This window comes from Hippopotamus amphibius, chromosome 10 (assembly GCF_030028045.1).
Source record: "Hippopotamus amphibius kiboko isolate mHipAmp2 chromosome 10, mHipAmp2.hap2, whole genome shotgun sequence".
In the NCBI taxonomy this organism is placed as follows: Eukaryota; Metazoa; Chordata; class Mammalia; order Artiodactyla; family Hippopotamidae; genus Hippopotamus; species Hippopotamus amphibius.
The window spans coordinates 116,214,531-116,227,270 of NC_080195.1; the positions used below are offsets into that span (position 1 = coordinate 116,214,531).

Genomic DNA, 12,740 nt, shown 5'->3' on the forward strand with positions numbered 1-12,740 from the left:
CCAGTGAGAACTGACGCAGGCACCCGTCACTGACGGATGCTCAGGTTAGTGGGCGTAAGGCTGGTGCGACGCAGAGTTTTTCCTGGCCTCGGACTACCTCCCCACACATTACTCAGTATTGCAAAGGGGAAGCAGTGGCATCGCGGTGGACAGGCTGGCAGACGTCACCTCAGCTGAGTGGTCCAGCGGCATTGCCAGTATCGGGATGGAGTGGCAACGGGAGCCCGCGTGGGGTTCCTGCCAAAACGCCCACCCTGGGCTGGATCAGAGGGAACGCCAGACAAACCCACACGAGGGGCATTCTGCAAAACCGCTGTCCCCAGCTCTTCAGAAACGTCGAGGATGTGAGAGACCAAGAAAGCTGACGCGTGGATGTTCCAGGTCCAAGGAGATAAAGAGACATTTGAAAGCGAAGTGTGATCCCGGATTATAATATCGACCCGTGGGGCGGGTGGGGGGGATGCTATCAAAGACATAATGGAACAGTTGGCAACATTCGCACAAGGTGGGTAGGTTTGATCAGAGTTAAATTTCCAGTCTTTGATAAATGCATTGTGGTTTTGTAAGTGAATACCTTCCTCTTGAGAAAGTCCCTGGAAATATTAAGGGACAAAGGGGCTTGTGTCTGCAACATACTTTCTGAGAAAAAAAATAATATGTGTGTATGTGTGTGTTTCCAAACAGATCTGCGGTGTCAGAACCTCAGGGACCCCCAGAAGCAGGGCCTGGTCAGGATCTGGGGGTCCCCAGGGAAGGGGTCCTCCCCAGGAGGAGGTGGAGCTACCCCACATCCTGGCCATCTTGGGCCTTTGCCTGTCTTCCCAGAGGGGCTCACATGTAAAACATGAAGTAACTAAGGACAGCAGAGAGTTAGGTTTCCAGCAGGGACCGTTCCCCTGCCCGGGTCCTGGGGGCGTCCAGCCGGGCACACGGCTGTCTCTGCCGGGGCTCCCGCCTCCGGGGCCCGCGCCGCACCAGGCCCGACCCAGCGGTTTCACTCTCAGGCCTGCCCCCGCCGGGCTGCCTGGGGACACGGCTGTGTCTACCTGTCTGTCTGTCTCTCCAAACACACCGTGTCCCTGGGCTGCGCCTGCCCCGCTGGACAGCAGGGCGGTGAGGCTCCTGGGGGCTGACAGTTTCAGTGGCAGAGAGGGGGTCCGGCCCAGGAGGAGGGAAGGAGGAAGGGCAGGCCAGGCGTGAGGACCCCAGGGCGGCTGACAGCATCCAGGGAGGCTCTTACCAGCTTCTGGCACCAGGCGCAGCCGGGCCCCGACTCGATGCAGTCCCGGCAGGTGCTGACCTTGTACTTCGTGCACTCCTGGGAGAGGACTGGGGAGAGGAGGCGGGCTGGTGGGCGTGGCCTGCAGCAGGCACTGGCCAACCTCCCAGAGATGGTAGGCCCTCCGAGGGCAGCGAGAGTGGGATAACGGACTGGGATAACGGACGGACGGGCGTGCGGATGATGACCGAGGCCCCAGGCAGTGGTGTTGGGGGAGGAGGGAGGAAACGGGGCTCCACCAGGGGCGACCTCCAGGAGGGTGGGCCCCACGTCACCCCCACGTCGTGGGGGAGGTAGGGGAGGTGGGCGGGGCGGGGCGGGGCGGGGCGGGGCGGGCCCTCCCTAAGCCGCCCCCCGGGGGCTTCGGTCCAGGAGGGTGCCAGGGCGGGTCCCGTGCCTCCCTGCGCTGCCCCCCGGGACTCACCGGCCGGAAGGGCGAGCAGGCCCGCCAGGAGCAGCAGCGGGGCGCGCCGGCGCAGCATGTCCTGTGGAGGGAAGGGGCGGTGGCGCGGCCTTGAGCCCCAGACGGGAGAGGAGAGCGGGAGGGCCGTGCCTGCAGCCCAGCTGCTCAGCGCTGGGGCGGGACCGACTCGGGCCAGTCTCCCGGCCCCCCTCAGCGGGGCTGCGCGGCCAGCAGGAGAGGGGCCCAAGCAGGGCCGCGTGTGCCGCACGCCGCTGAGCCCCCGGCCTCCGAGGACGAGCCGGGAGCGGGCCTTCCCACAGCCACACTCACGCTCACACGCGCACACACACACTCACCACACGTGTATGCACACGCGCTCGCCCGAGGTGCCGCACGCTCCGGGTCAGGCCCTGTGTGGCCTTTGTGGCCCTGAGTCCTCCGTGAATCGAGCTGAACTTGGAGCAGAGACTCCGTTGGCCCAGGCCTCCGGGCAGGAGGCAGAACCAGGACTGGGAAGAGAAGCCAACCCTGAGCACCTACCAGCGCCAGGACTCTGCCAGCTGCCTGCTGGGTGCCTCCCCCCCACGCAGGGCAGGGCAGTGTAACCGGGCAGGACGCGCTGGGGCCTTGCCTGGACAGACCTCTCCCTCCATATCCTCTGCCTGCCTCTTGTCTGTAGAAAAGCTCAGTCTCCCAGGCCTCCCCAGAGTCACAAGTGCCTGGCTGGAGAATTAATGATTAAAGGGTGTGAACATGAACAGTTAGTGACAAACGTAGCAGCTGAGCCAGGAGAACTGGTAAGAATTTAAACAGTAAATCAGCCATATGGCAGTCACAGAATCCTTAGTTTCTTTTCTTGAAGTACCCAGCTAATGGTATCTGATGCACATATCCTGAGTTGTTTTCCAGATGCTAAAAGCCCCGCCAAATGGAAGACGTTAACTGCCTGATGACCCTAAAGGTAGGCCGCAGACCTCCTGGCGCCTGAGGCCTGATCGTGTGAGCCCCTGTGACCCCGCCCTGCTACTTCACCGTCAGCCAATCAGAGAGCTGAGCACCAGCTGATCACTCGCCGTGCCACCCCCTCCCTCACCTGGCCTGTAAAAATGGTTTGCTGAAGCCCTGGGGGAGCTCAGGGTTTTGTGGCCCTGAGCCGCCCGTCTCCTTGCTCGGCCCCGCAAGAAACTTTCTCTGCTCCAGACTCTGATGTTTCGGTTTGTTTGGCCTTGCTGCGCGTTGGGCACGTGAACTTGGGCTGCTTGACAAAAGAAGGGCCTGCAGAGCCATCGCTTGCTTTGCCTGAGGCCACCAGCTCTAGGCGACCAGTGTTTCACTTTTCTTATTCTGCACCTGCTGCTGGTAAAAACCCAGCGCCTGGGGTATGGTGTGGCCAGGGCGTTGGGCCATCACCGACTGGTCCCCGTGCTCCCAGAGGCCAGATCGTGGGGGCGGAGCTGGAGGCCTGGCAGCCTGGCTCTGGGCCTTGGAGGCTGAGGCAGCACCTTCAAACCCCCTGCAGCGGGGCTTCCTAGGTGGCGCAGTGGTTAAGAAACTGCCTGCCAACGCAGGGCACACGGGTTCGATCCCTGCTCCAAGAAGATCCCACATGCCATGGAGCAACTAAGCCCGTGCACCACAACTATTGAGCCTGCGCTTTAGAGCCCGTGAGCCACAACTATTGAGCCCATGTGCTGCAACTACTGAAGCCCACACACCTAGAGCCCGTGCTGCACAACAAGAGAAGCCACGGCAATGAGGAGCCCGTGCACCACAACAAAGAGTAGCCCCCACTCACCGCAACAAATGAAAGCCTGTGCACAGCAAAAGAGACCCAACAGAGCCAATAAAATAAATAAATAAATAAATTTATAAAAAAAAACCAAACTCCCACTGCCACTGCCTCGCGCAGGGGCCAGCACGGCGGCTCCGCCCTCGGCGCTGCTGCCCAGCACGCCCCCAGAAGTGCCCACCGCAGCAAACCTCCTCCAGATCAGCTCCCGGGAGGGGTGGCAGGGCTTCGTGGGCACGTGAGCCCCCGCGTCTGAGACCCCTGTAGGGCTGCAGCCTTTAATCCGACACCAAGAGAGCAGCGAGGGCGCGGAGAAGCCAGCACACCAGAGGCAGCAGGCAGGAAGGGCGTGTGTTCTATCAGAAACCGAGATCCGCAGGTGCCAGCTCCCCTCCCCAGCGCACTGCCTGGCGGTGCTGGGCAGCACGGTGGCCTCAGGGCCCCAAATCCGGGCCGGCCTGTGTTGAGAACCACGTGGCCCCTGTGGTGGCCTCTGCGGTGGCCTGTGGGCTCTGGGTGCGCGTGGAGGTGGGTCCTGCCCTCGCCTCTGCTCTCCCGTAATCCCTGCATATGCACCAGGGGCTCTGGGGTGAGGAGGACCCCAGGGGCTCCCACGGGGGTCCCAGGGCTTAGAGGCCCTGCCTAGCCCCATCCTCCTGTCTTTCTTGGAGGTGACCCTGCTCCCTGGTCCCCCCAAGGAGCCAGAAGTGTCAAAACAGGACCCTGGATCCTTCCTGTTTGGGTCAAAAGCAGAACTTATGCCTGCTCTGGCTTCCGGGGCCACAGGGTGGGAACTGGGAAGGTGGTTTCGGTTCACTCCACGCCCACCCACTTGTGAAAGCCCCGTGTGGCCCCAGAGTCCTCTGGGTCCCCTAAAGTTCATAGCCAGATGCCCTGTGGGGCCCTTGTATGCCCACCGCCCCTCGGCTGACCTGGGCACACCAGGTCCCGTCGGCCTCGGGATGGCACCCCCACGCTGGAGCAGAGGATGCTCCGAGCAGAGGGCGGGAGTCCCCCCCAGGCGCCCCAACAGTGCCTGCAGCCCGGCGGGGGCTGGTCCTGCCGGTTCTGGGTAAGGTCCTACAAGTGCATCTTGACGCTCTCTCCTGTGGCCACGGACCAGACCCCAAACGGTCACGACAACCAGCAGGTAAACCCCGTCCTCGCCTGGGGAGACGGAGGCCCCGGAACCAGCAGGATGTGGACCCAGGGCCGGTCACAGCTGGAGCACTCTCCCACACGGAGGGGAGCGCACCTCGGTTACAGCAAGACGGCCCACAGGCCGCAGGTCCTGACCTTGGCCACAGGAAGCCAGGTGGGAGGGCCCCCCCCGCCCCCAGTGTCTTCCTTCCTTAAGCACTGGGGAGGCCACTGCGAAAGGCTCCAGCCCCGGTGCCCACGGCCTTTCAGGGGCAGGATGCTGGACACACGGCGGCTCTGGGGGCTCAGGGCGTGGAGCCTGCAGCCAGCCCTCCTCTCGGCCGTGGGCGGGGGTCACCGTGGACGTGCCCAGCAGCCAGAGCGGGCCCTCAGAGGCCTTCAAGTCTGGAACCAGAACTGCGGAGCTTCACAGACCAGGGCCCCTCCGGCTGTTGCCCTGGGGCCCAGCCCCTGGATGGTGCGGGGCAGTGCCCGTGCCCGGGTCCCCAGCTGCCCCAGCAGCACACTCTGCATCAGCTCGCTCTGAGTGCCTGGAGGGGCTCGGGGGCCTGGCCCTGCTCTGGGGGAGGACAGGCTCTTGGGGCCCGGACTCGGCCAGGACAGCTGGTCCCAGAGCAGGGAGGAGGGTGTAGGGTCCAGCCGGGCCACCTGAGCCCCCGGGATCTACGGGTGCAAAACCCCACGTTGAGGTAGCTTGAGAAACCCAAGGCCCCGCCGGCCTGTGAGGACTTTGCGTCAGAGCTACCCTTGAGCTTGACCCTGCCCTGCAGGGGCGTGCCGGCGCAACCCAGGGCAACTGCAGGAAGCGGCCCGTCCCCGAGACCCCCGGGTGCACTGAGGATGGCCCTGCATGGTGAGTAATGCTCTTGATGCCAGGGTGCATCAGGGACCAGCAGAAGAAAATAGGATATTCCTCTCAAATCCACCCACTCCGCAAAACCCAGCATCCATATTTGGTAAAAGACAGACGAGAAAGAGGAAACATCAAAAAAGAAAGAAAAAAAAAAAAGAAAGAAAGAAAAGTTTGAGTAAGAGGTGGAAGGAGGTCCCGCATCCGAGGCGGGGTAGGCTGGTGTCAGATCAGGCTTCCTGTCAAAGGCGAAGGCATTGCCAAAGTGCAGACCCTCAGACAAGGCCCTGCAGGGCCCCAGGCCTCACCGACCGTCAGGACTCTGCATCAGAGCCTGCCCTTGACCGTCCGAGGTCAGACCACAGACCACCTGGTCCTGGTTTACAAGAGGCATGGCCGGGAAGTGACAAGGAACAGAGGTGCTGTTAGGAAAAGGTTAAAAGAGGGGAAGGCAGGGGGTCCGGTATTCACCCCGGCAGCTGAGGACTCAAGGCTGTTTCCTGTAGAAAAAAGTCAGGCTTGACAATGGATCTAAAATAGGCATCAACCTTTTTAAGCCAAAAGACAAAGTGTTAGGATGTGGTTGCTTCTGCTTCAGGTAAAGACCAAGAAGAATTGGCTGCAGCGGTTCCAGGCGGGGCTGGAACCCCGTCCTCACAGGGCCACGGGATTTCCCGACAGACCAGGGGACAAGGGCAGGGGGCACCGAGGAAGACGCCACCCACGTATGCTCTGAACCCACACGTTCTCGGCCCCGTGAAAACCCACGGCACATGCTCAACCCCGGGGCTCGCTATCTGCTGTCTGATGGCAGGAATTTTAAGGGCTGTAGTTTCTGACCAAATGGAAAAAAGTAATATGCCTCCCACATGTGTTAATTAGAACCTTTAATACAGTCTGCCCAATAACCCTTAAGTCCAAGAGGAAATCAAGAAAGGAGACAGCACGACGTTCACCGTGCAACGTGGTGAAAACGTCTGTCCCCGTCGGAGACAGAAGCCCGACGCCCTAGACGCTCCTGCACCAGGCAGGAAGGAACATGAACGTGGTGGTGAACGTGCGGGACGGACGGTTCCGATGGGAGAGGAAGAGCCGCAGAGCTCAGGAGATGAGGGAAGGGAGGCGGGAAACACACAGACTGCAGAAAAAGACGATGAATCAGAAAACAAGCAAAAAAGCTGAAACGGATAGACACGTGGAAACCTGTTTCTTTGGAAAAAGTAATGAAATGGGTCATCTGGAGGAGAGCATGTGCGGGAATTGCCGGGGAGCTGAGGAAAGGAGGAGGCAAGGCAGCGGGAGCTGTGTGCTGGCCTGTAAGATACATCCAGAAGCTTCGGGGATGGAGTTGGTGTGACCCTGGCCCGCGGGCCGGGGGCCGGTGGCTGGGGGGAGAGAAGTGAGTGGCGCGACTCCAGCCTCGGAAGGTTCCTGGGAAGGCACGCACCGTGGCAGAGCCCCCTTCACACCATGGGCCACGCAAACCCAGGTTTAGGAAGTAAAAGGATAAAACCAATAGAAGAATGTGTATCTCAGAGTAAGGACATAAAAGCTAAGGGAGAAAATATCAAGAAGATGGACTCTAAGATGAAAACTCTAATTCGAAAAGACACACGCACCCCAATGTTCACAGCAGCACTGCTCACAAGAGCCAAGACACGGAAGCAGCCTAAGTGTCCATTAACAGAGGGACGGATAGAGAAGATGTGGTGCGTGTATACAATGGAATATTACTCAGCCATAAAAAAAAAAAAAATGAAGGACTTCCCTGGTGGCACAGTGGTTAAGAATCTGCCTGCCAATGCAGGGGACACGGGTTCAATCCCTGGTCCGGGAAGATCCCACATGCTGTGGAGCAACTAAGCCCGGGCACCACAACTACTGAGCCTGCGCTCTAGAGCCCTCGAGCCACAACTACTGAGCCTGAGTGCCTAGAGCCTGTGCTCCGCAACAAGAGAAGCCACCGCAATGAGAAGCCCGCGCACTGCAATGAAGAGTAACCCCTCGCTCGAGGCAACTAGAGAAAGCCTGTGCAGCAATGAAGACCCAACACAGTCATAAAAAAATAAGGTAAATAATAAGTCTTAAAAAAAAGAGGACAGACTCTAAAAGCAAATTTTGTACATAGAAAAATTGAATAGATGAAAATATTTAGTATCCGTCTCATGCAGAAGGTGAATGGTTATCTTTGTGCGCAAGGAGATCTTAGGAATGATAACAAAAAGGCAAATACCCCGTGGAAAACTCACGAAAGAAGAAATGCAACTTGGTACCAAACATTTGAAAAGGTTGCTCTGGCTGATAATCAGGTGTTCTAATAACAACGTCTAGATTCCTGGTCTGTCCGTCAAACCAGACCCTGCTGTTAACATCTGTGATGCACCCAGTGGAAACGACACGGCATGAACACGTGTGAACGGCTGCTGCAGCTCCGTTTTCACAGCAGGTAGTCACTGTGTGGGCAAATAGTAAGTGTAAGTAACCAAAAGGCCATGTTTCTTCCAGGTGGCGGCATTGTAAGTATTTTCAATTTTCTTCATTATTCCTGTTTGTATTTTCCAAACCTTCTACAATAAACATATATAACGGTTTTAAAAAAATCCATGCATTTAAGAAAATCTGGATTCTGTGGTGGGTGATGAATTAGACCCCTACAGCGGTCAGTGCCCCTGCTCCCCTGCTGGTGCTTCTGAGGCCCGAGACCCCTGCGGGGACGCCTGCCCACACATGGCCCACTCACTCATTCATTCCCTGAGCAATGCCGCCCGCCTGGTCCCTGGGCATTGCTCTCCTGGCTTCTAGGACCCCGACCCCTGCCAAGACCTTGCGGCACCCCACACCCCACCCCTCCCCGGGTTCCCGTCACACCCGCCAGCTCCGCCGCCAGCGCGTGGCCGCGTCCATACTATTGAGAAATGAACGGGTGAGTTTCATCTCTAGGTGTTCAACGAGGGCCTCCAGACCACTGCTGGATTCTTCCAAATTGCAGCAAATTATAAAGCATTTGGTTCACTTTTCGTGAACATATACAAATAGAAATTTGTTTAAAAAAATAAATTGGTGGAAGCACTGCTCCGGTGGGACCGGTGGGAATGCTTTTCCGTGCCCCCCCAGCCCTGGAGCGCAGGGAGAGAACAGGTGGCCCTGCCCAGGGAGGCCTGTCGGGCAGGAGCCCTGGCTCTGCGAGGTCTCGCCCATCAAGGAGGCTGGCCTCAGCCCCTGACCTTAGCTCCTCAGCCAGCCGGGGGAAGCCTTCCCACTACTTCTGGCTGCAGCCCAGGGTGCAACACCCCCAGACAACCCCCTCCCCAGAAGCTTCCAGAGCGGTGGAATCTGGCCACATGGGTGTGGGGTTCTCTGCATCTCATGTTGGCCGGATCTGAGCCTCTAAGGGGTCTGACCCATATCTGCCAACAGGAAAGTGGCCGTGACCTGCTCTGTGATGAATCCCGGACAGAGGGCGGTGGCTGTGGAAGGCCCGGCCGTGGCTCTGGGGACCACGGCAGACACGGCCCGTCTTCAGGGGGAGCCTCAGCCAGCGGGTGGTGGTCCCTGCTGGGACAGCCACTCAGGACCCCGGGTGCCAGAGAACCCAGGCCGTGCACTGCCCGCGGCCGCCACCCTGCCGGCCTGGCGACACCCTGCGTTCACAGCGTCAGCTCGCCCGCAGCTGCCCTGGGGGTGGACCCAACCTGCTCCGTGTTCCCAGGGACGGTCCGTTCCTAAGCCCACAGCCAGGACAGACGCCCGGACGGGGGCCCAGGTCAGCCTCACCCCAGGGCTGGGGCGCTCGAGTCTATGCCCAGCCACAGAGTGACTGCGGGCAGGTTACTTCCGCTTCTGGACCTCCGTTTCCTCCCTCGCCACCGAGAGCCAAGGGTGCTGTGGTGGTGAGTTTCATGTGCCGACTCCGCGTGGCCTCGGTGCCCAGGTATTTGCTCAAAGTCCGCTCTGGATGTCGCTGCAGAGGTCTTCCTTAGATGAGGTCAGCACGACGACCGCGGACCCTGAGCAGGGCAGACGGCCCTCCGTGGTGTGAGTGGCCTCCCGTGGCCAGCTGAAGGCCTTAAAGAAAAGACGGGTGTCCCCCAGGAGGGGGAGACCCCTGGCTCCAGGCGGCCCCTGGACTCGAGCTGCCGCGTCACCTCCCTTCTGGGTCTGCAGCCCGCCCTCCAGGTCGGGGGTCTGCCAGCCTCCACAATCGCACAAGCCAGCTCCGCCAGATAAAGCTCCCTCTCTGCACACGCACACGCGCACACGTCCCGCTGGTCCCGTCTCTCCGGGGGGCCCTCGCCGCTGCGGATCCCAGGCTGAGCCCCCCAGGCTCCTGCGGAGCTGCGGCGGGCGTTTCTCAACAGCACCGCGAGGCGGGCGGGCAGGGCCGCGCTCTCCTGCTCCGTGGGTTCCGCAGGCGGTGAGGGTACCAGGCTCCAGTTTCTCTCCACCCCCTCCAGAGCCCTGCGGTGGTGGCACCGCAGCCCCGAGCCCGTGCGACCGGGGCTCAGATGCGGGCCAGGCCTCGCCCGCAAGCCGGGGTGGGCGGGCTCCCTGGCAGCCCTGCCCTGCTGCTCGACTGCTGGGAGGATGAGCAGCCCGGACGGCCCTGGCGCTCGGTGGGGGGGGACCCTGGACAAAGCGTGACGTCCTGCCCGGGTCGCAGGCTGGCAGCTCAGGGACTTGACTGCGCCCGCCATGTCACCAGGGTGCCCACTTGCCGGCTGTGGGAGCGACTGGAGACCCCAGGCCCAGCGAGGACTCCCCTCTTCACGGCCTGCCCTGCCCAGGACAGGGAAGGCGGGGGCTCTTTCCGAGCATCCCGGGGGCCCCGCCGGCTGCCGCAGCCGAACCTGGACTCCGCCAGCCTGAGCGTGACCCCTCGTGCAAGGACGGGGCCCCAGCGGCCACGCAGGTGACAGGCCGCAGCACGGCTGGGCCAGGCGGGTCCGTGGGACTCGGCGGCCACCGCTACCAGCCACTTGCTCCCCGGCTGTCTGGGCAGCGCCCCGACCGGGCCTCCGCTCCCTGCTCGCTCAGGTCTGGGCGAGGTGACGACAGAACCCACACCCCATGTGAGGGCCAGTTTGTGCAAAGGGAAACAGGCAGTGCCGCTCTCAGCATCCCAGCCCCGCCCGCCCGCCTGCTGGTGTCACCGGGATGTCACCGGGGGACTGCCCAGGGCTGGCGCGGAGCCCAGGAGTGGGGGTGCTCAGCTGGGGGCACCGTCCCGGCCGCCGCCCCACGACGTGGGCTCCGGCAGGACCGGGGGCCGCTCCGGGTGACAGGTGTGCCGGCCCCCGGGCCCTCCCCCCCAGGACTCCTTCTAGAGCTGACGGGGCCGGAGGCACGTGGGGCCACCACGGGCTCCGTGCTGCCCCGTCCGCGGGGCGAGCACCTCTCCACGGCCCTGTAACCGGCGGAGCGCGGCCTGAGCGGAGCCGCGGGGCGCCCTTGCCCACAGGCCCACACCTCCACCCCCCAGGGAAGAGAGTTTTGAACTATAATTGATTATAGAGTCAGCTGGAGTGTGAACTACTGGCCTACTTCGCAGATGGGAGGCCAAGCAGCCAGCCCATCTCCCGCCCATCCGGCCAGGGTGCGGGCAGGCCTCTGCCCCGGACGGCGGCACCCCTGCCGCGGAGCTTCTGCAGGGCGCCGGCGGTCTGGGGCGTCTCCCCTTGTGACATCTCCAGGAACTGACTGTAACCTGCCCCCGGTTTCCACGCCGGCGCAGCACAAGCTGACAGCTAATTGCAGGCGGACAAATCCATGCAGCTTTCCGCTGAGGAAGCCGAGGCCCGCGGAGTGCTGGCTGCCCGGTCCAGCGCCTCGGGAAATGTCCCCATTCACTCCCGTCGGGACAAAGCCCCCTCCCAGCACTGGTCTGGGTCCTTGGGCCCCAGTCCCCACTCCCAGGGGGACAGGCCTCCAGGGACCTGGTTGTGGGAGGTTTAGGTCACGCACCCAACGCCTGAGCCCCTAAATATAACTGTCACCAGTGTGTTCACATCATTAGGCCAGAGCTTGTGAACCTCTGGGAATTCAAGAGACGCAACAGACCCACCCCTAAGACAGCACACCACGTACACACACACACACACACACACACACACACACACACACACTCTGCTGAGGACAGAGCCACCCGGCAGCCACGGAGCCCTGAAGAGACAGGGACCCGCTCGGCCAGGAAGAGGAAGGCGCCGCAGCTGCTGGGGAGGCCCAGGAACCCTCCTGCACAGCCCCGCGCCGGCCCCGTACCCGCCAGGGTGGGGGTCCTGCCTGTGCCCCAGCCTCGTCCTGGCTCTGCTGGGCCTTGCAGCCCCCACACGGGGGCTTCTGCAAGTGCCTGGGGCTTGTTGAGGGACCCTCGCTGGGGAGCCGAGGCTGGGGTCCGAGCGCACCCTCCCGCCATGCCGGTCCTGTCCCCTTGGTTACATCTCTCCCATCACCCGCCAGTGGCTCTGCCTGCAGTGCGCTCAGCACTTCCCCTCTCCAGATCTCAGTTCAGGGGGCCTGGAGGGGACAATCTCAGGGCGTGTGACATGGACCAGGGCCACCAGGGCCCCTGCAGGCGGAGCCCCTTGGAGCTGCTTGCCTTGGGGAGGCAGCCGCGGCTGGGGGAAGAGCCTCAGGGCTGAGCTGCTCCCCTTCAGAGAAACCAGCCCAGACACAGAGGGGCCTCTGTCCGCTCACCCACTCGACGACGCCCTGGAGATCTCGTCAGGGGTGTCCCGGCTGGGCTGGCAGGCGCTTCGCTTCTGCTCTTCACCAGGCTGGTGCCGCGGCTGGTGTGGGAAGACACTGGCCCACCGGAGACCCCGCTGGTGAAGGCACGATGCTTCCTGTTCTAGGGCAGCAATTTGGAGGAAGTAGTTACATGTGGCTGATTGCACCACAGGCGTCCATCCAACCCCAGCCCCTCGGCCTATAGGGCTCCCGACAGAGGGCTGTCGGAGGAGCAGCTGCACGGTGGGAAAACACCACCCATCACACACGCTTAGGCGGGAAGCGGAACCACGTGGGGGGAGGATGGGGTGGGCGGAGGGTGGGGTGGGCAGGGGGGCCTCTGGCGGCACCGTGGGATGCCTCTACGTGCCGAGGGTGTGACTGTGCTGTGCAGGGGACGGAGAACCCCGGAGGGCAGTGCCCAGGAATCTACACCCCAGGAAGGGACCCAGCATGCAGACTGAGCACAGGAGAGGGGAATGTGCACCCCTCAAAGGAGAAGGGGACGGGCCCTGGGGATTCAAACTTGGGT

At 62.0% G+C, this 12,740-nt stretch overlaps 1 protein-coding gene across 2 annotated transcripts in view; it reads right to left on the reverse strand.

Moving 5' to 3' along the window:
• ITGB2 (integrin subunit beta 2) overlaps positions 1-12,424 on the reverse strand; it is a 29,605-nt gene extending 17,181 nt beyond the window's left edge. The window contains exons 1-3 of one of the 2 annotated variants that reach the window (XM_057697550.1): positions 12,176-12,424; positions 1,704-1,764; positions 1,241-1,329 (exon numbers count right to left, since the gene is read on the reverse strand). In XM_057697550.1, the coding sequence (XP_057553533.1) occupies positions 1,241-1,329; positions 1,704-1,761 (147 nt within the window). In that variant the 5' untranslated portion in view covers positions 1,762-1,764; positions 12,176-12,424. Of the gene's footprint in view, positions 1-1,240; positions 1,330-1,703; positions 1,765-2,038; positions 2,057-12,175 lie in introns of those variants that run through there. The other variant, XM_057697551.1, reaches the window with a different exon arrangement.
• Positions 12,425-12,740: the final 316 nt, after the last annotated feature.